At 35.7% G+C, this 27,363-nt stretch overlaps 2 protein-coding genes across 2 annotated transcripts; both read right to left on the bottom strand.

Annotated features, from left to right (window-relative positions):
- Window positions 1-2,650: 2,650 nt before the first annotated feature.
- LOC128989099 (uncharacterized) lies at window positions 2,651-4,423 on the bottom strand. Its single transcript, XM_054410959.1, has one exon. The coding sequence runs from the start codon at window positions 4,421-4,423 to the stop codon at window positions 2,651-2,653; it is 1,773 nt and encodes a 590-aa protein (XP_054266934.1).
- Window positions 4,424-9,943: 5,520 nt separating this feature from the next.
- LOC128988844 (group XIIA secretory phospholipase A2) lies at window positions 9,944-24,951 on the bottom strand. The gene is made up of 4 exons (XM_054410540.1): window positions 24,544-24,951; window positions 17,957-18,024; window positions 17,610-17,784; window positions 9,944-14,073 (listed from the first exon to the last, which is right to left on the bottom strand). Exons 1-4 carry the CDS (start codon window positions 24,770-24,772, stop codon window positions 13,943-13,945), a joined length of 603 nt encoding a protein of 200 aa, XP_054266515.1. The 5' UTR covers window positions 24,773-24,951; the 3' UTR covers window positions 9,944-13,942.
- Between the last annotated feature and the right edge of the window lie 2,412 nt (window positions 24,952-27,363).

The raw sequence follows: 27,363 nt of genomic DNA, 5'->3' as shown, positions 1-27,363 counted from the left end.
CTTCCAACCAATGAAAACTATGAATACAGACAACTGACTACATTGTTCGACTCATGTAACTTTAACATACTCCCACTTGACCCTACACATCATGCAGCCGAGTCTGACACTCTTCTTGACTTAATAGTAGTATCAGATGTTGTAGACATTGTACATCATGGGCAGCTTCCAGTTCCAGCAGTATCCAAGCATGATCTCATATTTTGTGTGTATTCAGTTAAGGCACCTAAACCCAAGACTAAATTTATAAAATATAGGGATTTTAAGAATATGAATGAAGTTGAGTTTATGTCAGATATTCAGAAAACACCATGGCACTTAATAGAAAATTCTCAATCTCTTGATGAAATGTTAAATGAACTAAACAGCAAAATTATAAATCTGTTTGACAAACATGTTCCAATTGTTTCAAAACGTTTGACCAAAAAACAACCAGTGCCTTGGATTACCCCTGAAATACGTAGCTTGATGGCTAGGCGCGACTGTCTTTTCAGGAGAGCAAAACGTTCCCGGAATCAAGAAGAAATGGAACAGTATCGTTATTTTCGAAATAGAGTTAAACAACTTTTGCGGAATTCAAAATTACGACATATTCGTATGCTTTTTGAAAACAATAACCAATCATCTAGAGTTTTATGGCGTAACGTAAAAAGTCTTGGGCTTGGGAAACAACCTGAAGCACAGAGAGTCAATATTCCTCTGAATGAATTAAACGCGTTCTTCTCTTCCTTTGGTCAAAGCATCAATCAACAACAAGTTGAAAGTTATATAACGGAGTTAAGAAACTCCCCTGTACAAGAATTAGGATACCCCAAGTTCACTTTCAAACCTGTACTGCAGTCTGATGTTCTGAAATCTATTCGACGTATTCGCAGTAATGCTATTGGATCTGATGGCATTCCAATTCGCTTCATTAAGGACATTCTCTTTGCTATACTCCCCACTATCACCTGCATTTTCAACACATCTCTAAGGCAAAGCATATTCCCGATTTCTTGGAAGTCTGCCCTAATTCGTCCCTTAAATAAGATTCCAGCACCTGCTTCTTGCCAGGATTTCAGGCCGATCAGTATATTGCCCGCATTATCTAAAGGCCTTGAAAGAATCGTGCACTGCCAAATCACTGAGTTTCTGACTGAAAACAATATCTTATGCAACTCACAGTCTGGCTTTCGAGCAGCTCACAGTACAGAAACAGCACTCTTACGTGTGACGGACGACATTAGACTAGCAATGGAACATCGGCAGGGTACGATTCTTACCCTATTTGATTTTTCTAAAGCCTTTGACTGTGTAAATCATAAGCTCCTTTTGGAAAAGCTAAGGGCCATAGGGTTTTCAAATGGTGTATTGGACTGGCTGGGATCCTATCTGTCAGACAGGCGGCAGTGTGTTGAGGTTGATGACTTACGATCTGACTGGGAGACAGTTACTAGTGGTGTACCTCAGGGGTCCATCCTTGGTCCTCTGTTGTTCGTACTATACATAAATGACTTGAGCTCAGTCCTCACACACTGTAAATACCACATGTATGCTGACGACTTACAGATTTATACACATTTTTCACCCAAACAGATCAACGAAAGTGTTCTGAGAGTGAACGAAGATATTGAGAAAATCATTACTTGGACTAATAAACACGGACTCAGACTTAACCACGAAAAAACTAAACCGATCATAATTTGTCATCCACGTTTACGGAACTCTATTGACTTTCTGACGACGAATCCAATAACTATAAATGGAACAGATTTGCTTTACAATGACAAGGTCAAAAACTTAGGGCTTACTATCAACTCGACACTTACTTGGGGCGATGCGGTAGTAGACATCCGTAAAAGGGTGTTTGCATCAATCCACTCACTTAAAAAGTTACAGAATTTCTTGCCTTTGCACATAAAGTTACACCTGGTTAAATCACTTGTTTTCCCCCACTTCACTTACTGCAGCTCTGTGATCAATGACATGACTGTAAACCTCGCTGATGCTCTCCAACGCGCTCAGAACTACTGCCTAAGATTCATTTATGATCTAAGACGCAGTGAGCGCATCACACCTTTCTACATTCATTCTAAGTTATTAAAGCTATGTGACCTGAGATCAATCAAAATTCTTTCGCTAACCTATTCAATATTAAAAAACAATTTTCCAAAATATTTTGTAGATGATTTTAGGTTTGTAGCTGAAGAAAGTGTCAGATACTCACGCCATGCATCATTGACTTTGCGTATGCCTCACCATAGGACTGCAGTTTACGACAGAGCGTTTATTGTAACTGCTTGCCGTCTTTGGAACGATCTTCCTTTAGCTATTAAATCCCTCGATAGTCGTTCCCGGTTTGTGGCAGCGCTAAAAAATCTCTATTTTGAACGTATGGCCATGGTAGGTTTGTCGTAGGGGCCTGTGCGCATGGCGGTCGCTGACTTGTATGTATGTGTGAGTGAGTGTGTGTGTGTAAGTATTTTTAAAATTTACTGATTTTTTATAAAAGTTTCTGTATCTGAGTTTCTGTAGATTTCTGTTTTGTTTTATTGTATAAGCTGATTATGTTAAAATATTTATATTATGTTTTAAAGTACAGGTTAAGTGTAAGAAAGGGCCATGTGGCCCTAACTTTGCCTGTATAAATAAATGATTTTTCATTTCATTTTCATTTCATTTCATCAACAACAAGAACAACTGATCCGAGTTTTATTGAACAGGAAGGAAATCTCCATTTGTATATTGCTTGAAGTTGTTGAAGGTACTCCCGAGACCACTTCTTCCAAAATGATTCCAACATTTGGCGAGTTAATTTCCATCGAGTAAGTCTTGATGTGGGTTGGTTTTCTTGATTAGGTTCTGGGATAGTAGTTAAAGATTCGCCAACTAAAAAGTGCGCAGGGGTTAGGATTGCTAGATCGTCTGGATCTTCTGTAAGCTGGCAGAGAGGGTGAGAATTGAGTACAGCTTCTATTTGTACCAGCACTGTCGAAAATTCTTCGTAAGTTAGTAGGTGGGTCTTCATAACTCTTTTGAGATGGTATTTAACTGATTTAACACCAGCTTCCCAATGACCTCCAAAATGTGGAGCAGCAGGAGGGTTGAATTTCCATTCAGTTCCATCATTAGCAAGCAGGGATTTGAGTTGACCTGATTCTGCTGAAGACGAGGAAAACAATCTTTTCAGTTCTTTGTCAGCTCCTACAAATGTTGTCCCGCAGTCACTCGTTAAAGTAGCACAGATGCCTCGACGGCTGGTGAATCGTTTGTAAGCCGCTATGAAGGCTTCTGCTGAGTAGTTGGAAACCAACTCTAGATGAATAGCTGAGGTCGCCGAGCAGATGAACACCGCAATATAACCTTTGTAGGTTTTTGCTCTCTTTCCATGCCATGTTTTGACTACAAAAGGGCCTGCGTAATCTACACCAGAGTGCAAAAAGGGACGTGATGGTGATGTTCTTGTAGGAGGAAGCTGCCCCATTAATTGTTGAGCTCTTTGAGAGCGATAACGAGCACAAGTAACACACTTTAACAGTTCTCGTTTGACGATAGGTCTACCTCCAACAACCCAGAACTTCTGACGAACGGTTGCAAGTGTACAACGGGTGCCACTATGCAGAGTCCTGAGATGAACATCATCTATCAATAGTTTTGAGAACTTAGAATTCTTCGGAAGGATATAAGGATGCTTTGAATCATATTCTAATGAAGATTGTTCAAGTCTGCCTCCAACTCTCATTAAACCAGTGTTATCGACAAAGGGGTTAAGACTTATAAGATTAGATTTTTCTAAAGGTCTGTTGTTTTGTAACCGCGCAAGCTCATTTTTGAAGGCATGTTTTTGAATGAGTTTTACCCACAACAAAAGGGATGAGTTGAGATCTTGAGGAGTTAAAAAAGATTGACAGTTAGTAGGGATGGATTTTTTTGTTTTGGCAATGAACTTTTGACACCAGGCAGTAACACGTAATAGTTTTGACAGTGTTGAGAAGCGCTCTAGCATTTCTGGTTCTGGTTCAAAGTTTAAAATGTGGCAAGTTGATTGAGGGATTCGCAGTTCAGATTTCGCTGCTTGAGCTGGATCAAACGTCGTGGATGGCCATTCATAAACATCTTTATTCAGCCACGGAGGACCCGTCCACCAAAGCTTATGGTTGCTAAGGATTTTAGCAGTAACACCTCGTGAAGCACAGTCGGCTGGATTTTCATTTCCTGCTACATACCTCCACTTAGCGAGCGGTTCTGTCTCTTGTATAAAACTTACTCTGTTACGCACAAAGTCTTTCCATTTTGAAGGTTGATTTGTGATCCAGGTTAGGGAAACCATAGAGTCAGTCCATAACCATGCTTGGGTAGATTCTAAGTTGAGCATTTTCCGAACATACTTTACAAGTTTTACTAGTAGTGTAGCAGCAGTGAGTTCCAGTCGAGGAATCGACATTGTCTTGAGAGGAGCTACTTTAGTTTTAGAAATAACTAAACTAACAGTGATATTTTCACGATTAACGATTCTTAGGTAGACTACAGCACTCATTGCAAGCTTAGAAGCATCTGAAAATCCATGAATTTCTACCGAAGATAGTTGGGTAAGACCAAGATAACGAGGTACTTTAACTAATGGCAAATATTGTAGGTCAGCTTCAAGGAGTTTCCATTGGTCTTGCAAGTGATTAGGTAAAAGTTGGTCCCAATGAATTTTTACTAGCCAAAGTTGTTGCATGAAGTGTTTGAACCTTATGATAATAGGAGAGACAAAACCCAAGGGATCGAATAACTGACCTATTTGAGAAAGAACGTTTCTTTTCGTGCATTTGTCTTTTGGACTTAGAGTAGGAAGAAACTGAAAATCGTCGCTGAATCGATTCCATGTAAGTCCAAGAGTACGTATACTGGAGGATTTGTTTATCAATAAGGAATTGCCTTTTTCGCAATTACTTTCCGATATGTATGATAGTACATTTTGATCATTGCTGATCCACTTCTGTAAAGGAAAACAACCTAATTTGCAAAGCTCGTCAGTCTGTTTTACTACTTCTCTGCACTCTTCAATCGAGTCTGCACCACCAGAAATGTCATCCATATATCTCCCTCTTGTCAACATTTCACTAGCTTGAGGATATGCATCACCGTGATCGACGATAAGCTGATTCATTGTTCTTAGGGCGAGAAAAGGAGCGCATGATAACCCATATGTAACAGTCTGTAGTTGAAATTTTCTAAGATGACCATTTTCCATCCAGAGAATTCTTTGAAGATCTCGATCACTAGGATGTACTAGAATCTGGCGATACATTTTCTCGATATCAGTGGCAAATACGAATTTATAGCGCCTAAACCAAGTGAGAATATCAGGTAGTTCTGTTTGGAGTTTTGGACCACTGTAGAGTACGTCATTCAAAGATAATCCTGAACTAGTTGGGAATGAGGCATTGAAAACTACTCTTAATTTAGTCGTCGTGCTAGAAGGACGCAAAACACCATGATGAGGTAGGTAATATATGGGAATGGTAGAATCTATTTCTTCAATAGTTTCAGACATGTGACCAAGGTCCTTGTATTCTTCTATGAAATTAGTATACAAGTTTTTGTACTCAAGATCGTTTGAGAGACGAGTATTTAGCTTTGTTAAAATTTGAAAGGCTGACGATTGAGATTCTCCAAGCTGATTGACTGTTTCCTTCAGGGGAAGTCGGACTTGATAGCGACCGGAAGGTTCTCTAGAAAAGGTTGATTGATAATGTTCCTCACATACTTGATCATCAGGAGACTTGACTGATTCTTTAATTTGAGGAATTTCTTCCTGTACCCAAAATTTTTGAAGAAAATCATCAAGTTTGTTTTCAATCAAGCAATGAAACATTGATGAGGTAGATTTATTTTCCGTCATTCCAGTAGGTCCAGACAAGATCCAACCGAAAATTGTTGCTTGTGCTACTGGGGAGAGGGGTGGACCTTTAATTAGACCAGGAAGGATAATAGACGTGTAGATGTCTGCTCCTAGGACTAAATCTACAGATTCAGACTTCATGAAGGCAGGATCAGCTAGTTGAAGTCCCTTTATATGATTCCACGATGAATGATTTGGTGTTATCGATGGCAAATTTGATGTGAGATTTGAAAGGATGTGACAAGATAAAGAGCAGCTAACTTTGGTATCATACAGAGAACTAAGATTGATTGAAACTATACCACGAGTGGTTGGGGCTTGATGTCCACCGATACCAACAAGAGATACTGAGGAGTATGAACGCTTCAGATTGAGAGTTTGTACTAAGTATTCACTGATGAAAGAGATTTCAGATCCTTGGTCGATTAAAGCTCTGGCAATAACACTATTTCCCTCAGGACCAATTACCTTAACTTGAGCGGTTGCTAGGAGCACAGATTGTCGATTAATTTCCTTAAATGGAAGCATGTGATTAGAGGAGACGTGTGAGCTTGATGATGTGTTATCTGTAGATGAGATGAATTTGTTAGGGATGAGAGAACTTGACTTTTTTATATGAGGTATATTTGTAGTCTGGCTAACAGCGTCATGAATTAGAGTGTGATGTCTTTTTTTACATTGTAAACAAGATTTATTTGAGCGACAGTCCTTTAACAAATGTGAACCAAGACAGTTGAAACATAATCTTTTGTTCACAAGAACCTCTTTTCGTTGACTAGGTACTTTTTCACGAAACTCCTTGCAAAATGCTAAATAGTGATCTTTACTACACAGTTGACAATCATTTCCTATATTGGACTGAGATTTTGCTACAATTTGTGCTGAATGTACTTTAAGATTTTGATGAGGTTTACCTTTACATTGTAGTGTAGTTACCGTTACATCGCTTGGTGGTGTTGCTCGTGACTCAATACTTTCCAGGGCTCTAATACGACCTTCGATGAAGGTCTGAAGATCTTCTAGGGTGGAGGGTTCTGTTGAGACTCCGTAACGAATCTCCCATGCTTCGTGTGTCTCTGGGTCTAGTCGTTGTACAATCATGTACACCAAGATGTGATCCCATTTATCTGTAGGAGATCCTAGCGCTTTGAGGGAACCTAAAGACTCATTGATAGTAGACATGAGGTGATTGAGACCACTAGCAGATTTATTTTCTAGAGGTTTTAAATTAAATATATCATCCAAATGCCTTTTGATTAAAACACGTTTGTTTTCATATCTAGTCACAAGTTTTTCCCAAGCTGGCATGAAATTTTCTCCTGTTATTTGGAAATTTGTTAGCAATTGAGCAGCATCACCTGACAAACTGGTTTTGAGATAGTGTAACTTAGCTACATCAGTTAAGTTAGGATTTTGGATCACCAGTGAAGAAAAAAGATCATGGAATGGTTTCCAAGACTGGTAACTTCCTGAGAATTGAGGTAGAGATATTTTAGGTAGTATAGGTTGATTTGATTTACTCATAGAACTAGATGTATTGATATCAGATGTGCTTTGATTTTGTTGAGAATTTACCGATAACTCTTCTAAGAGAACAAGCAATGCAGATTTGCTTACCATATATGCTTCAAGGGCTTGACTGTAGTGATCTTCATTTATGTAGGCTAGGTCTTTTAGTATGTCAGCTTTTGACTCACATATTTTCTCGTGATCCCTCTCGAATTTCCTCCATTCTGCTTCGATAACATCAATCCGGGTTTGTACTTGAGGCTTCAATATAGTTGTTATATCCTTTTCCTTGAAATAGTCTGTGGCTTTTTCTAAGATTTTTAAGCGTGTTGCTTGAAGACCTAGTTTGGATTCTAGGGACATAACTTCAACTGAGAACAGGAAATTTTCTTGATTACTTTTATAACTGAATTGAAAAAATAACTGTTAATTACTTATTTATTCCGGGTCAGAAGGACCAAATGATTAAAGAATTTAGATACTGATGGATAAACTTAGATTGAACGATAGATGTAGATAGATAATTAAGAGAGAAAAACTAGATGATGTTTTTAGTGGACTGTATTTCTTTAAACTGAACAAAAAGTAAACATGATATAAAATAAGACCAGCTGTTAGAAACAGTGAATTAGAAAAAATAACTTTAAACAGTTAGGTTATGACAGTTTAATTTAATAATAGAAAAATTATAAAATTGTCTGTTTCTTCAGACGCAGCAGTTAGTGACGTCAAACGACACCTGAGAAATCTTCCGTGTGCCCCACCGGGTTTTGAGGCTGCAGCGTTGATTGTTGGTAAGCACTTGTCTAAGTTGTACTGTTCAGAGTGATATTTAGCAAGTTCGAGTGATCTGGCTTGAGAAACTGCTTCATCTAAAGGCAAAGTAGAGCTTTCCAACAACCGTTGACGAATGTGAGGTACTAGCAAGCCATCAATGAATGTGTCTCTGATATATTCATCTCTACTTGATACAGCATTGACAGCTTTAAAGTTACAATCTTTAGAAAGTCGCTTCAGAGATTCTACGTATGTATCAATGCACTCACCAGACTCTTGTCTCCTGATTCTTAGTTTATGACGTGCATAAATTTCATTGACTGGTTTCATCAAGTACAACTTTTTCAACACATCAATTGCTTGTTTGTATGTTTCACAGTCATTTACATATTCATAAACGGATGGTGAAATGAAATTGATTAATACTTTAAGTCTCAATTCTTCACTGATTTTACTAGCTTCGATGAAGTTTTCAAAAGTATGGTACCAATGTTTCCAATCTTGACTTGCATTGACTTCATTAGGATTGACATTAAATCTTTCAGGTCTAAGAAGAATAGAAATAGAAAGAAAAAGAATAGAGTAGAATCAGATATGCAATTACATATACAGGGTTAGGCAAAAGTCTGGAACCCCCCACCCAGTTAACTTTTTAACGCGTTGCAGTAGGAAAACCAAACTAGGCACATATTTACAACATAAGAAATTGCACTTTTTCATTAAAGTTACAACTTTGCCCCAGCCCCAAATTTTCAAATCTAAACAACTATTATGTGACCCCTCATTTTAAAGGATTTATCAAGATAAATTCTATGGCACAAACCAGAGGTCAATATCGCACCCCTAATCTAAATGGCAGCCATTTGAATTTAAGAAGAGCAAGGAAGATAAATTCTGGACAACCCCAGTTAACGCCCCATTTTGGGGGCTGGGGCAAAGTTGTAACTTTGATGAAAAAGTGCAATATCTTATGTTGTAAATATGTGCCGAGTTTGGTGTTCCTACTGCAACGCGTTAAAAAGTTAACTAGGGGGTTCCAGACTTTTGCCTAACCCTGTATACTGTATTTACTTTTAATTTTTTTAGTCCTTGATGTTTTGATAATCATATTAGTTTTTTTTTCTGCTGTCTTTAATGCTAAATTAATAATTTACAGCTTTTTATAGTATTTATAGTTTCTTTAATATTTCAAAAGGCAATTGATAAGGTACAATAATATTTATCAAGTTTATAACAGCTGATATTAGTGTTGCTAATGATGTATTGTGAGTGAAGATGGAACATGGAAGTATTTGTCTTTTAATTTAGAAGATTGACCTAAACAAATTGTTCATTTAAATTTAATAACTAGTAGTTTTGCAACTTCAAGATTGAAATTTAAAATGACAAAAATAAAGAAAAAAATACCTAAATAAGGGAGTTGAAGGTAAATCATGTATATGAAAATGTTATTTGAAAAGTTGTAGCCAACATAAGACACATATCAGCCAACACAAGATTTAAAATTAATCAAAACAAAAACAGTGGTTTCAACTAAATAGTGGTATCCAGATTAAAAAGCCATAAATGTTTCTATAAATGTCATAGAGGTTAAATTTTGTTTCTAAAAACGTTGGCGGATGTGTAACTATTTTATACAACAGATGTACATATCAAAATGTTTCTATTTAATGTCCTCTTCCCGTTGCAAAGCACGGGTAAAACAGCTAGTAAAGTATAAAAGACAAAAAGTCAATATTATTACATATGATTTGTAAGAAGATTCAAATAAATTAAAAAATCACAAAATTACTAATCACATATTTATTATAAGTTATTATCACAGACTTTTTACATAAATTATTCTAATCGATGTTTTCAAAGATACAAGTTTTATCTAACTTATTTCAAATTTAAGTTGATAAATCACAGAAGGTGAGTTGAGAAGAGATAGTAAAAGTTGCACCTCTTCTCCTTAGTTTTTGTAATGATATCACTGGTGCCACTAACTATGGTAATGGATATCACTAACTACATTATTGAATACCAAACAATGTTGCAAACATATTTTATGAAATTGAGATTTTTAAAGAACAACAATGCAAATAAAATTCTCTACTGTGTGGAATATTTTGTTTTTAAAAATGCATAGGTTGGCATTGGCAACACTTACAAGCAATTGAATGCTCGGAAACTGGCTGTGTCGCCATTGGCACAGAACGTTTTTTTGTGTTTTCTGAAAAAATCCACTTTTGTCACTTGTGAATTTTAAATATGTTAATGTTTTAAATCAACCAATTACCCAATTTACTTACACGTACAAATAGTTCTTGATGACACACAAATGTAACTAAATTGAATGTATAACATTTTTTTGTAATACCTAACTAGATACAGTTTCTAAATTATTTTTTTTTTACTGTAAAAATAGTAAGGAACAGTGCAACCTTCTCACTATCAGCCCTCCACATGACCTTGCATTTAAATATTTTTAGCTAAGTTTTTTTACAAATTCTATACATTTACAGCTCCAAATAGTTTTCCCTTATCTAGTTTTCAGGCACTTGGGTGTATTTTCAAACAAATTTGAACTTTTGGTTTCTTTTTTATAAAAAAAAATATTTATAAAAATTAGTTGCAAATAAAAATTCAAAATTCTACAATATGGACAAAATTACACCTGTACACTGAACTGAGTCTATGAACAAAATGGTGCATTAACAACAAACTTAGTTAAAGTTATAACTAAATTTAACATTATTGGAACTGGATTAAAATAAATCAAAGTTCTCTGAACCAAAGTAACAATCCAAGCAACTGAACAATTAGTTAAAGACCGTTGGTGTAATTCCTTAAAATAAAAAGTAAAATAATTTTTTTTGTAACAGTTTTTAAGCGTTAACGTACAAATTCCATGAGAATGGAAAATAACAGGTTGATGCAATGAATAAGCTTAACATCACTGAAAAAGTAACTTAAAACAAACATATAATTACAAGCCACATAATACTAAAATCTAACATGTTTTAGATAATTTAACCATGGACAAATAGAATAAGTATACACCGTCAGCTGTGCTGCGGTTAGCAGAAGTTTTGGCGTCCACCACTAGGTTTGCCGTGTAGTTACGGCGCACACCGCTGCAGCGTCTGCTGATTGCATACGGCTCCTACGCTCCCCGCCTGTAGCGGTGTGCGCCGTAACTACACGGCAAACCTAGCGGTGGGCGCCGGAACCTTCCTTTGACAGTCTATATTTATTCTATTTGTCTATGGTTTAACCAATGAATACAACAATTTTAAGAAGCAAAATATTTTGCTTCTGAAATGAGCTTTGCACGGCCGCCGCCAGGATCACATGCTACTCTATCACTCTCTAAGCCGATTCTTTGTCTCACTCTCTCTCAATGACTCAGCTGACTTGGCCGCACACTGGCGATAGTCTACCTAGCGGCCGCCGCAGTAACTATCCGAAATTCAAATATTCCCATACTGAATTTTTAACAAAAGCATTGTGCTTCTTATATGTTTTGTACTAATTTTCAACTCAATTATTGTTGACAATCATTTGTCTAGTGATTGTAACAAATAGGCTAACGGCTTCTAAATAAGCCATGATATTTTCTCTACAGCCTTATCAACAAAATTCCAGCACACCCAAATAAATAAACAATCAACATAAACACAATTTCACACATGAAAAATTCCCACAAAGACCAGCCAACATCAACAAAAATTATCTTTTATTAGCCTAACAAATCAGTGAGTTGGAGACAAACATTATTCAAAGACTATGTGACAAAAATCATTATAATAAGTTTTGTTTACTTTTACTCCCATAAAAAATCCCCAAAAAGAGCAAAAAAATTAAAACAATCCTATGACCTTTAACCATCAAACATTTTAATGAGACCTTAGTATTAGTACATAGTATATACTATATAGTACATAGTACATGGTAATCTTGTGACTTAGTATGACATTGGTTTTCACTAACCAATTTTACGATCATCCCTGTATAAAGTCAAAAATATGTTCTTTCTTAACAGGGGATACTCTTTGTTTTTACTGGGTAAAATATTTAATGATAAATTAAAATATTTCAACATACCGTTTTTTATCTACTGTCTTATTTTGAAATACAACTAAAGAAAACCCCTTTCAACCGCACCCCATTGGGCAGAAACCATAGAAAACTTCTAATCAATTGGAAAATCAACTGTATGCTGTAGCGTGGGTTATTATTAATTTAATGGAGCAGACTACTGCGGATCTCATACAGTGATAAAAAATAAAGTTCTGAAAACAGTGGTCGATTATTTTAAGAAATATAATTTTGTATACAGCAATTTTAAGGAGACAGTAGCCTAATTAACATAATGTAAAAAACAACAGTCGAAGATCTATTTGAACTGAAATAGCTTTTAAATTCCAACCACTGATTAAATTAAAAATTAGATTACACAAAATGGACTCACTCCCTTTATTTTGGTTCATCAGAGGTTTACAGTACCGGTACCTCTGGAAGACCAAGATCACATACAAAATATGCAAAATGTTAGACTGGGAAGACCTAAATACATTGAACAATGCTAAATGTAAGGTGCAAATACCCAAAACCTTATTTTGCCATTGGTAAATGGCAAAGGAAACAAATGTTCAGAAAAATAAATGGATCGTAAAAATGTTTTTATGCATCTTAAATTGATAAATTATACTTATTTCATAGGTGATTTAGATGAAGGCATCCATAGCAAATGTCTAAAGTAAAAAAAAAAAAAAAAAAAAAAAAACAATCAACACCATACAAGACTTTCATTAAATAAAAGCAAGGTGTTTGGTTTTAAGGATTACAAGAAAGAGGGACTAGACGTAAACTTTGGTACAATAGAGAACAATCCTAAAAATTATCAAACTTAACATTAGGTATTTTGGTTTTTTTCTACTTTGTAACAAAGATAAATAATTTTTGAGACATTATTTACAGCAATTACTTTAAAATTGTTCAATACTTGCATAAGTGTTGCGTTAAAATATGGATGTACAGTATGATCTTGATAATTCTACATTTGCCAGTTGAAAAAGCTTTTACTGTACAGTAAAAATAAAAAAAAACTCTTCTTGACTACATGCTTTTTATATCGAGTTTATATTTGTAATCAAGTCTACATGCAGTAATGTACATAACAACTATAGGTTGAACAACCTACTAAAACTATACTATCCTTTAGGATATTGTAAATATCACGAAATAATGTCATTGTATAATTTATTTCCATAAAATAGTAATAATGGGCATTAATCATTAAAGGCAATCTGCAATTTTTGTAAAACCGACAACCTATAGGTCCTGTTTCTGTTGAATTATCAAGATCGGTATACCTATTGTTAAACCATTTTTAAAGTATAAATAGAAATCAAGAGGCTGCACGATTCTTCTGGAAATAAAAAAGGTTAAAAAGTTATTTTCGATGATTAATTTAATACCATATGTTTTTTCTAAGACGCTAGGCACGAGCCCAGGATTGTTTTTCACATTACTTTAGGTTAGACCTAGGGGTTGCAGCATTATCAGATAAAATCCATTGGTGATTTGGTGCGATTACAACGCGGGACCTCATGGACCGAAGTCCCGCGCTCTAACCACTAGACCAGCTCGCTACCCTAAAATTAATATCATAATTGTTATGTTACAGTTAATTTTAGTGGCACTTTATGTTATGCAAATTTATGTCATGTTTTGTTTAGTGATTTTTTTTAGTTTACTGAACCAAAACCTAAATAATTTACTTAGTCCTAACTGAGGTTTTTAAAACTCATCGGCTGCTGGTATCCTGCGAGACGCCTGGCAAAAGCAAGCTTCTTGCTGCGATGACTTGTAGAACTTGCAACCAAACATCATTGTTCCAGAAAACAAGACTTTAGCAGCAGTCTTACATCCTGTAAACATTATGAGTAGTGTTAAAGTGTAGGTTTTTATACATTTATACTTTCATCAAACAAGTTGGATCGATAATTTTTTTAAGTTTGTATGCCTGCAAATTTGTTTACAACTTGTCACTTGCAAGATGACGGGGCGTAAGTACGTAAACTTATTATATGCACTTAAGCCCCTTTGTCTTGCAAGCATCAAATAGTATTCAACAAATAAAATGTAGCATTACCTATTTGAATATGTATTTAAAGCACTGGCTCTATTTCCAAATTAAAAGAAATAGATCCATGGAAATTAGTGAGTCGGTGGCTCAGTCGGTAGCGTCGCGGACTTTGGGCCCAAGGCAGCAATGTCGTGGGTTCGGATCCTGGTCACTGCCACTAAAATTTATCAGTACAGTTCACCTTTGTACTGTACCGGCTCACTCCTTGCTTTGCTGTAAACGATCCACACACGGGCGCTTAGCACGGGCGCTTAGTCTATGTGGACAGGCAAATGCAAGGTTAAAAGAAGCTGCCAACCTCTAAAAAAAATAAAATTAACACTACAGCAGAACCTCTTTAATCCGAACTAATTGGGACCAGGGGTAGTTCAGACTAGTGAATAGTTCGGATTACAGAATATATTGTTGTTTTTACATAACAATAGCTAAAACATGGCTAAAATTAATCTTAATCATTTTGGGAAAATGAAAAAAATGTGTTATAAATTAAAATACAATGTTTATTTAATACAGTAGTAAACATGGTGAATAAACAGTACTGTACATTAAATACAGTATACAATAAAGAACTGCTGTACTGTGTATGGAGTACAGCAATGAGGAGTTCGGATTAGTGGACGTTCGGATTATAGGGGTTCGGATTAAAGAGGTTCTACTGTACTACCGAAACCCTACCCAGGCTGATGCTAACCTAAACCCCCAGTCTGTGAGATACCATTTGAAAATAATGGACCCCGCTTAGAAACACACACAGGGCCGGACTTGGGACTTCAGAGGCCCCGGGCAAATTTGCCAATGGCCTTCAGTATGATTATACGAGAATATAGGGTAGACAATATAACGCATATTACATGCACACTAATTTTAATTAGGCAATGTAAAGGTGAATTAATATGTAAACCTGTTAGAATAATAAGCTGTAATTTGCATAAACTAATTTTATGTAATATTTTAAGTCTGTGAAAATAGCTACAATGCACGGTGTTATGATTTGTTCTTGTTCTAACTGTATTTATACAAATTTTATATACCTAGCAGGTACCTTACAAATTTTTTTGCAATACATTAAAATGTAATATCCTTTGCAACAAATAATGAAAACTATGAATAAAATAAAAATTAAATAACACATACTTGTCAAAAAGGTTTAGTTTAAATTTATTTTTTACTGTAATACACATACTATTTGGTGCTTGAATGAAAACTCAAATAAAAAATAACGAACATTAATAAATGGAATAAGTTATATTTAAAACACGTACTGTAAGTCAGAGATAATGCATTAACTTTTAAAGCTTTAAATTTATTTTATAACTTACTACTATAATTTTACTAACAAACCTTTTACAACGTTTATAAGATACGAGTCAAAACAATTTTAAAGTTTACTTGTTATAGATTAATCATTATAAGGTTTAGAACATAGTTATTTTCCCTATAAATGTCACTTCCCACTCTGATACGTTGGCCTGGCAATTAAAACCCCCTTTTCCTACATTTCTTGGCTGCACTAAAACTATAAAACAATAAACTATGACTTATGTGTATTTTCATAATGGTTTTGGCATGGAATTCTCGTTTGTATAATATTTTAAAGTCCTAGCATGAAAAGTACCATTAAGAACTTTAACAAGTTTGAGTTTTTTCTTGGCGAGTAAAATGTTGCAATACATGTCTAATAACCAATCACAAGCTAACCATTTATATGAGTGACTGAAAGATGTTTAAATGTATCCAATATCATCGATTAATACAACACAAACATAACATTCAATACAATTTTACTCACTTCAGCTTTGTTCTTTGTAGTGTTTGCAGAATTATTAATAAAATACAACACAAAAGTGCGACAATGTCAACCAAAACCAAGCTTCTGCGTTGTCGACTGAAACCGTCAACAAGAAATAAGCAGATTCTGCTTATTTCTTGTTTACGATTTCAGTCGACAACGCTTGCCCGCTCCCAATAAATAAAATTTTTGTTAATCAGACGACCCTAGTTTGTTATAAAATGTCTTTATAGATTTTTTTTAATCGTACTGGCGCTGTATGTTTTTGATTCGACTAGTAAATTGGAGATCCAAATTTCGACGTATAACTTAATTACTATTTAAAAAAAACTTTTAATTGAATGGTTAATATAATACTTCTGCCCCTTAAAATCATGATTGGTATATACTTAGAGGTTAAAAAACATTTAATAAAATATAAACAAAGCAATGTTTTTATTTTTAAAAAGTATTAGAACTCCATTGAATCTCCATTTAACCCAACACAATTGTACAAGTTACATTCCACGTTAGGACAAGAGTTTTTATATTATTTATTGTATTTTTGCCCCAAGCTAAGGGGCCCCCTTCAACTCGATTGCCGTGGCCGTACGTTCGTGTGAACGGCTTCACTGAGACTGAAACTGGTCCGTCATATCCTAGCAGCTATGCACAAGTAAACTAGGCCTGAGCGCGGGGCCCAGTGCAACCCTGAGGCAAAGTCCCTTAGAGTCAGGAATTTTTTTCCTAGTAAAACCTTAAAATTCACCTAACAATAACCTTAAATATAGGATAACAACAATAAAGCTGTTAAAAAAGAAGGCCATTCAGTAAGTGTCTGATTAATTTTTGAAGTTATTAATACAAACTACAGTACAAGGGGCCCCGTCCCCTTAGACCCGGGGGCCCTGGGCGCTCGCCCCGTCCGCCCTTAGGCAAGTTCGGCCTTGAACACACTTAAACCGAAACCCTTGGCCTGTGAGACCCCACTTTAAAATATACTAACGCTGGGCTTCTGAGACGGGCATGTTATGAATAGACAACCTGTCAAGATTACGGCACCACGCAAAATGAACAAACAATATATCAACAGGTAGGGGAGGAAAAGGGGGGAAGGTATTGGGGATTGGAAACCCCCAAGTAAACAGTGTTGCCAACATGCGTTTGTGAAAAATTGCCGTGGGCCTGCAAGACCGGGGTTTTGGTAAAAGTGTTAGTACTATTTCCGTGGAAATTTTCAATTTCTGGTAAAACGTTAGTGGATTTAAATAATTTAACTATTTTTTATGAATTTATTTCTATTTATGAAGTTTGTCAATCATGGACAATAACAATTTATGACAATATTATAAAGATTTGTTTACCCAATGCAGTTTATTTAACAATAGGCTTTTGCAAAAAAAAACATGCTAACTACATTTTAGTGATTGATAATATTTGGTAAAATAGTAACCTCAAACAAGGAGGGGTCTTATAATGAGGATGCTTGTAAGCTGCTAATTCATTCACCTATCAACTATACCAATCCTTGGAATATCACGCAAACCTACCTGTCAGAGCTGTTTCAGGAATGTTCTTTTTTGAGTTATCACATATTTTGTAGAGACATTTTTTGAAATACAAGTCACACTCATCTTTGTCTTTGTTGCAAGTCCCGTAACAGATGTCGTGCTGATCGCAACACCGAGTCATTTCACCTACAGCCATAAAATGTGCATCAGTTATCTGTAAAATAAAACATAAACATAACAGAAAACCCATGAAAATAAGTACTGTAGGCCTAAGTAGTGTTAAATTCATTAGGATTTAGGTAACTTAGTTAACCATGATTTTGTGAATGTTATTTAAACATCTTATAATTTTTTTAACCCTTAGTGTGACTTTTTAATTTTCTTACCTGAATTCCCGGAACACCACATCCATTAGCTGTAGGCTTGTAATATTTATTCTTCTTAGGGGTTGATCCTACAAAAAGAACATCTAAGTTATCAGGTGCATTAAAACGTCCATCTTTATTATCATAAATCTAACAGGGGCAGGCCAATATTAGCACTTCATCTGAAAGGTTGAATTATTGCACACCGCAGAAAGTTGTTTTATTGATAGACTCGACAGATTCAGCCATCCAATGAATGCCTGTAGTCTTCCAATCAGTTCCTCCTCAGGAAGGTATCATCTGCCTCTTACCAAATTAACTTAGTCTAATAGGCCTACATGAAGCAAAGTTGATGATATATTAGGTACACTAGGGCAGTTGAAATACCAGGAAAAACCTTGTCAGTTAAGTCAATTTGATCTGACAATTAGTAGCAGGCCTATACTCGCTCAAATGGTGGTTGTAATACAAGAACATGGAACAAGAACAAGAACGCAAAAACATACAACAAAACAAACTTACCGCTAATTAGAAACATTTATTTTCCATCACTCTGTACACAAAAGTTGCTAATTTCATTACAGCTGAGCTTTATAAAAATAAAATTGTCAATTTCCAATCTATGAAAATATGTTGATGCCGCCTGTTGATGAGCTATCTCTTCAATCAAAACAATATTTTGCCTGTGCCAACAAACTTTTGCCAGTTCAAAATAAACTATTTCCTACCTCGAAAAGGCGTAAACCGAAGTTTCCTTTTTGATCAATATACTAACATATATTCTTAAATATTACAATATATGTTGCTAGAACAATAACTTTGTTAGGCCTAACTCAAGACTGTTTTTGTACAGTTGCAACTATGGGTAAGACACAGCAAAAGACAAAATAAAAATAGTATTTTGCTTGATTTCCCCAGTGTTATCTTTGTACAAAATCAGTCTGGAGGTAACATAAACCAAAAATTTGGTTACTTATTAGAACCTAAACTTACTTTCTTAATCCAGCCTTACTTTTAAACACTTAGGCCTAACTTAATTCAGCCCCAAATTTGCATTAAACCATCATCACATGCCTATATAAGGCAACCTTAAAACAATAATTTAGGGCGTTTGATCCCCAAAAGGGCCAGAGGTAAAAGTGCTTAGAAATTCCTAATCCAGCCAAATAGGCTGGTCCTAGGCCTAATTACTTACAAAGCTTATAAAAATCCCATGAATAAGTTTAGCTTTGCAGTTCTAAACTGTGAGATGTTACAATCGAACGTTTCAATTATTACCGAGATATTCGTGGGGATTGTTTCGGTTCAGCATGGCGTGAGCATATAATTTCTTTCGTATTTCCTTCTAAGAGAATCAAGAAGTCCTTACCGAGACTTTTAACGTGATGTTCATGGCGATTGTTTTGTTTAGTGTACGGCACAGGCAATTAACATCTAATTTCTATTGTGTCTGCCGGGGATTCTACCCTTTCCCCCAAAGAGAGGTCTTCCCTACTTCAAAGACGAGGATGGTTTAAATAGTAGGCTAATTACTTAATCTACGGAATAGTGACACATAACTTAACACAATAGGTTTATGCAATAAAAACTATTGACAAGATATTTTGTAAACAAAATGGTTGTAAGATGGATCTAAATGTTCATAATGAGAATGAAAGACCTCGTATTAAATTTTCTATTAAGTCACTGCTGACATGTGACATGAGTGTTTAGATACTTTCCTGTTAAGGGGAACATTCATTATTATCGACGATTTCTCTTCGATATATCGATATTTTTGTTTTCCTTTACGATCTATTGGATCGTAAGGGATCCATATTCCATCTGTTTTAATACCTATCTTCAAACATTTAAATTACAGACAAACAGACACAGCAAATATGTCTAAGTTATACTTGGTTAAATAACCGAGTTATAGCCATAGAACTACAACAAGTGGAATGCCGACTCAAGCTGCGCTAGGCGCTTAGAAACGAGCCGTCCCTATTCGGCTCACCCCACCCCAAGTCAGTGTTGTGGTGCATAGTGTACTATGCGACACATGCTCCTAGCCTATGTTTCGCATCACTAGTTCACTAGCCTTATTGTTTAATTAATCACTTAATTGAAAACTGTTTAATATGATGACATGCCTGTATACTGCGTGGACATACAAAGGCAAAAATTATCTTGATATGTAAAAAAAAATGTTCAGCAAACAAAAGAATGTTTAATGAGCTTTCCAAAACTCACACGCATTTTTTAAAAACAAGGAAATTAAGGTTAGATTAACAGGACATATCTTAAGTAACAGTGTTACTGATGCGTTAGAGGTTCAGTTAATTAGCACAAACTCTGATTTTGAATTTTGAGGAAACAATATAATTTATTCGAATTATATACATATTATTTAATTTGATGAAGACTCTTAAAAATGACAGCTCAAAAAAGTGCCAATGAGACTATATGCGGGGTTTTGAAAAAATTTGGATCGATCATATTTTTTTAGAAAAAGCAAATCCCATTGATCACTTTAAAGTTCATGATTTAAAAATTCAAAATGCTGTTGAGTCATTTAACACTAGACGTCCTCAGTAGAATAAAAAGTCTCATTATCAAGAATATTCACAAAGTGGGAAAAACTTCTTAAATAGTAAATTTTTTATATAAATATACAAATTATTTTATGATATAAAATTTAACGGTAACAATGGCTATTGAAATATTTGTGTAATACTAGGCCTTGCTATGTGTTCCCTTTGTTTGGAGTTACTGTATAAAAATGCACGGATGAGTTTGTATTAAACATTTCAATGTTCTTTTTAACAAGAAATACTTGAATGATGAACAAATATGTAAGAGTCGGTATGCTAAGATTAGGGAAGTTGGTTGAGTCTTATAAGTAGGTACTGTAAGGAAACGGGTAATTAAAGGGATCAATGTTTTATAATATACTAAAAAACCTTCGCACCTGTTTTTAACACGCTTTAACCTACCAAATTGTTAAGTAAAAGGCTAATTTAGTAACTTAAATTATTATTTCATCATAGCACACAAAATTGCATAAGACCAGTTGGAGCTATTTAGGCACGGGTGTAATAAAAACTGAAACATAGTAAATTAGATTGGCATTTACGCAGTTAATGTTTAAGAACCAAGTAAATCCGTTATCATTATTATCAATATCAATTATTGAGATGAGGATTCCACCTAGGTGCGTATTTTATCCCGAAATATACGAGTGGTGTGAGTAAGTTTGAGTGAATAATGAAGCGAAATGTTCTGTGTGGCATTCAATGCACAACTAACAATAAAATCTACTCGTAAAAACTAAGTGTATTTTCAATAGTGTGATAAAGGAATCATCACACAACAATAAATCACCACAATCTAGTTCTTAATAATGATGATAAAGCCTGAAAACCTGACGGAATATTTTTTTTTTTTTTTTTTTTTTTTTTTATTATATTTGTTGCCATGAGAGCCGAAGCCCCCTGACTGCTTACCCGGTACCTATCCTTTTGGACATACCCGGGCCCCATGATGTAGGCCGAAGCTTACGCATCAACCTTTAGCACATCATGGGCGGATGACTTAAGGTCATCAGGCTCGCCGGCTGCCGAAGCAGACCCTTCGGAAAGAGGGTTGCCCCTCAATCCTAACCAGGGATTCCGGCTGCTTGTTTAAGCGTCACTCCACCTGGGTTCCACTAGGTCGAAACCTAGAGGTCCATAGTAGAGCGCCCCGACGCATTTAGTGCAAGCGACACTCGGGACCTATCTAATCCCTGACAGGCAGAACCCGCCATCAATAGCCAGGAGGAAGGGGACCATCAGCACGCTGACGGGGGGAACCCCAACCTCCCATTTACACCGCTGCCCGATCGAGGCCTTACCCATTGCTGGGAAACCAGAGATAACCAGAGCGATAGATCCCCAGATACCCCTGGCGGGCTCGGACCCAGCACCCGATCTACTTCGTTTGCCCGTCAGACCCAACATCACTGCCAGGCCATCAGGGTTTCCCAAAAGGAGGCAGGTATAGAAGTGGGACCCACCCGGATGAACCTATCCACCAGAGGTGGCGACACCCTTGACTCAATTGAGGTTCCGGGAAGAACCCCCCACACTCAAGATAACCATACCGTCCGTGCTCAGAGACAGGGATAAGTTTGCATAAGTACCTACAAACCGTTGCCCTCACACTGCGGAAAGTTACGTTGCCCTTGAGTGTCCCCGTGAGCTGCGGGTACTTGCCCGTTTTCACCTCCAGGAAAGGTTACTTCCAAAGTCGAGGATTTGCCCACTGAATGCTGGTCGCACACAACAAGCAGGCCGAAGCCCAAAGAACCACAGACACAGGTAGGTTAGAGATTATGATGTACTTCCATCTCTCCTAGAGCTAAACACCCCTCCATCCTGGATAAAGGAATGTCACTGGGACCCGATGCCCAGTCGACCATGTCTGTGGCCAACTTGAAAATGCCGATACCAACACGGAGCATTTACCTCCCCTCTGGGGGCTAGGTATTTCACCTCCCAGGACGAGGCTACTTCCAAAGTCGAGGATATGCCTCACAAAATGTCAGTCGTACACGACAGGTAGGACTCAGTCACAACCACAAGCTACAGGCAGGTGAAAGATCTATGAACTTAATCAACACTAGCAGAGCTGAACACCCCCACCACCCTGAATGGAGGGAATGTCACTGGGTACTCTCACTTTGGGTAAACCCAAAGAGGCTGGCTTGTCCAGTCGTCCATAACTTGTGGTCTACCTGAAGTGCCGGTTCCAACACCGGGCAATTACCTCCCCTCTGGGAGAGCTAGGGTCCGCGTGGTCGCCCAGGCCACGAACCCACGCAAGCGTGAGCCCCCTGCGGTACACCCCTGACGGAATATGTAGGAATACGTAACGCGCCCATTGTACATACATGGGACAGTGCCGCTACATACACTGACTTGGGGTGGGGAGAGCCCGTCCGCGGCCGGCTCGTTTTCGCTGCATTGAGTCAGCGTTCCATGTTTATAGTTCTATGGTTATAGCTCGTGAGAATAGGATTAGGAACTAATCTTGTTTAGGCAAAAATAATAGCCTATATATATATATATATATATATATATATATATCATGGATTAAGAAATGGAACTATTCTAAACTAACCTAACATAACTAACCAAACTTGCTGTAGCTAAGTTACATTTTCAAAATTCCATTTGATAACAGAATAGGCATATAGGGAATATGCTTTCAAACAGAATTTTGAAATATTGGTTACATGTTTGGTTACATTAGTTAGGTTAGTTTAGAACAGTTTCATTTCAAATATAATATGTTTTTATTGTTTCTTGATACTGAACAATATTTAATTGTCTTTTTATTGTAGATACAATAGAAAATGTCTTTTTATTGTAATATTGAAACAATGCGTAAAATCTATTTTGCATGTACATACATTCCCATATTGCTTTTGGGATTTGTTTATTTGGAGCAACTTCAAAAATTAATCTTGAAAATATATTAAAAAAACAAGAATAAGTATGCAATTAGAATAATGCTAAAACTACAGCGTGATGCCTCTGTGAAAAAACACTTCGTTGAACTCAATATTTTGACAGTCTACGGACAGTATATTTTTGACTGCATTTTAATGGCAATTAAGAAAGCTGATTCTCGTCCTTCAGATTATATTTCAACCCTTCATAAATACAATAGGCCTACTCGACATAAAGACTCCAAAATAACATATAAACATCAAACAAAATGTTTTGAAAAGAAACCTTCCTACATCGGTCAAAGATATTTAAATACAATTCCAAAAGAAATTAAAAAAGAAAGTAATAAAAACAAATTTAAAAAAAGATTAAAAGAATATCTGATTAAAATAGCTCCGTATTCTTTTGAAGATTTTTTCCACCCATCACAGTCATAATGAATAGGTAGGCCTACATAAACACTTTTTCAGTCTCCTGCATAGAATGGATGAGATTGTCACTTAGGCTACTTTGAGTTGTTGTACAACCTGACACTATTCGATGTATATATAGGCTATTGTACAAAATAATTAAAAAAGAAATTTGAATTGAATTGAATTAATTTATCATAGTTGACAGCTGATAAGTTTAAATTTGTTAATATAAAATATATCGAATAAAAAAATATCTATATTATTCGAAAAGAAATTATCGGTATTAATGAATGTTCCCTATAACAGGAAAGTACCAGTGTGGTTTCAAATTTCAGCAGTATATGTTGTACATAATACTGTACTACCGGTACCGGTATTCTATAAGAAATCTAGAAAAAAAAATTAGCCTAACTTCCTCGTGACAGCTCATGAAATGTAGACAGCTGCAAACAGAAGTTTTCGCTTAACAAATTAAACAATTGAGAGAAAAATCTCAATTGTACAAACCTCTAGCTAAGCAATCAAAAAGCGGAACATCTCGAGAAGGAAAATTTAGATTTTTTACACATCTTGCAATCGCACATTACAATTCAGTTCATAAACAGGCTATCCAAAAAAGGTATAGGCCTGGCTTTGCTTTGGCGATTGAGTTGAGTTAAAGAAATGGCATTTAAAATATTGGCGAAGGGATGAAGTTTAGGACTTGAAACTAAAAACTTACCATCAGGACATGCAAATTTGCATTCTTCTTCTACTGAATCCTCCCAGGCCTCTTTGGTAAATTTCAAATGTTTAGCAACTGAATCTAATGATTTAAATACATCTCCCAAAACCCCTTCAGCGTTAAGAACAGCATCTTTGAGGCCTTCAAGAATTTGGGCATTGCAATTATTACGTTCATGGTATATTATAAAAAATAGTAAGAATAATTCAATTCTGAAAATATTCATCACTAGACCTAAAAAAATTGCTTATCTAACTGAGGAGTTTTTTGAGAATAATCATGTACCTTTAACAATTTCTATAACTGTTGATATTGCATTTTCTATAAACAATAAACGACAATACAATAATACGACCTTACAATACAGACACCTGCATAATTCTTCAGAAATTACGGAAATATCCTAATCCTACGAGAGATGAGTTCGCCAAGTTCGGTTCGGTTAAGCCACACTCACACACAAGCTTAAAAAAATTGATCTTTTCGTGGCAACGGCAATGAATAAGAAAGTAAACAAACAATTTAACAATACAGTAGTTGACAGCAATGACAGCTGAAGAAGAAGAGCTGACGCTGACGCTGACGTTAACTAAAATAAAATAAACCATAAACCAATAATCTACCTGGGGCCCGTTTCATAATAAACGAGTATGTTTTATCACAGACTAACCAACACAAGTATAAGGGAGTATGTTTTATCATAGACTAACCAACACAAGTAGACTTCTCATCCCATTGTAAATTTTGAAGCACGTTTTTCGTGTCTAGTTCATGTACGTGACACAAAGGCGCTAGTTTCGACGAAATTTTGTTTCCATTATTTTAGGGTTAATTTCTTGATTTGTGATTTACTGTTTGGTTATATAACTAGGGGACAAGTTATTGTTTATGATTATTCCATTATTTTAGGGTTAATTTCTTGATTTGTGCTTTACTGTTTGGTTATATAACTAGGGGACAAGTTATTGTTTATGATTAGATCGTATTATTTGGTTAAACGAGTTTTTAAATGGCTGTAATAACGGGAAACAAATTGTAAACAAAACACGACCTCTACATAAACCGTACATGAACTAACAATAAAATTGTCTTCAGCTGTTCCATAAGGATGAGAAATCTACTAAGGGAGTATGTTTTATCTATGGTTTTATCTATGCTACAAGTTACAACCATTGAGTTAAATAGTTATAGCTCAGTGGTTATAACAAGCTGTAACTTGTAATTTGTAATAATTGTAATTTCCATTAGATTTGCATTGGGCAATCAGCTGATTTACTAATAATATTAATTTGTGTACTGTAGTTTATTATGAAACAGACATTGCCTGAGGCTGGTTGCTGTTTTTTTATTTCAGGATTAGTTTTGCCAACAGTGTCATTACTATGTACTAGAATTAGACGTTTTGCAATGACTTTGTACTTAAAGTTCTAACGGAAATAAATTGATCTTTATATCTTATACCTTACGGTAAACAGAGAACCCGTTCTTCGTATGGGATTGGCGACTTGGCGTATAAGTATAAAATGCTTAGGCTATGCTGTTAGCTTTCAGCTTTGCGTTTGCAATGGGGGAGAATAAGGCTTGAGAGAATTTGGTTCTTTATATTTACGTTATGCTATATAGTATAGTATATAAAGTACTTATCATATTACACATCTACCATAGCCATTCTGTTCTACCACTGCACCTAAACAATATAAAAAAGTAAATTATCAAACATTCACACAATATCACAAATTATGTACTAAATTAAAAACATAAACATTACTGTAAACAATCCTACTTTGACAGTTCTTATTGTGTATCACAGCTTTTTGATGTTGCTTACTTCAAACTAGCTGTAATTGCAAACTAGCAAAACATATAATAGTGCTGCACCCGGTTGGTAAACTTTATAAATTTTTAATGCTATTACATATCATAGAACCAACTATGGAACTAACTTGTTTGGTCGAATCAGCTGGGTGGGTTCCATAATATCGACAACCGTAGAAATTGATCGAAACTGAATTATTCCCAGTTTGTCGACACTGGAATATTCCCACTTAACCGACATCCCAAATAACCGACGTCGCAAATGATCGACACCACAAATTGTCGACATCCCATATTGTCGACAATGAAATAGTTTCACTATGTCGACACTGAAATAGTCCCAGTATATCGACAAGCACCCGTTCTTCGGAGCTACTCTTGAAAAGGAGTTGTTCTAATTCATCGTTCAGTTCCTCAACTCATGAGTCGTATCGTAGTATTTGACGATCGTGAAGACAGCTATCGCCAGCTAACGGCGGGCGGAGAATTCCACACCCCCACTACCCTACCTGTGTACAATCTAATACAACAGTAATAGACCTCAACTGTGTTAAAAATGTTAAAACCTTAATTTAAACGATATAACACATGTTGTAACGTTTTCCGGCACATTTTCACAAATGAAATGGGGGGAAATACTTAAATTCATAACATATAAAATAATATATACATAAAATCTTAAGTAAATTTGAGTCTGAAATCCAGCGCTCGGCGTACTAAGAATGTTCGGACAAACATTTACCTATGTTGTGACGGTATTCCCCAAAATTTTATCATTTTAATTTGAAGTATACACTTGAGTGTACAACATATTAAAAAATCATTAAAATCTAAACATATATATTTAGGTTAATTTTAGCTTAAAGTCCAGCTAACGAATTAGCGCTCAGCGTACTAAGAATGTTCGGACGAACATTTACCTATGTTAAGACGATATTCCCCAAAATTTTATCATTTTAAATTAAAGTATACACTTAAATGTAGCACATATTAAAAAATCAT

The sequence above is a fragment of the Macrosteles quadrilineatus genome, unplaced genomic scaffold (assembly GCF_028750875.1).
Source record: "Macrosteles quadrilineatus isolate MER2022 unplaced genomic scaffold, UCM_ALF_1.0 Scaffold_3__2_contigs__length_128488019, whole genome shotgun sequence".
Taxonomy (NCBI): domain Eukaryota; kingdom Metazoa; phylum Arthropoda; class Insecta; order Hemiptera; family Cicadellidae; genus Macrosteles; species Macrosteles quadrilineatus.
Note: the sequence above shows the minus strand (reverse complement) of the source record. Positions and strands in the feature narration are given on the sequence as shown.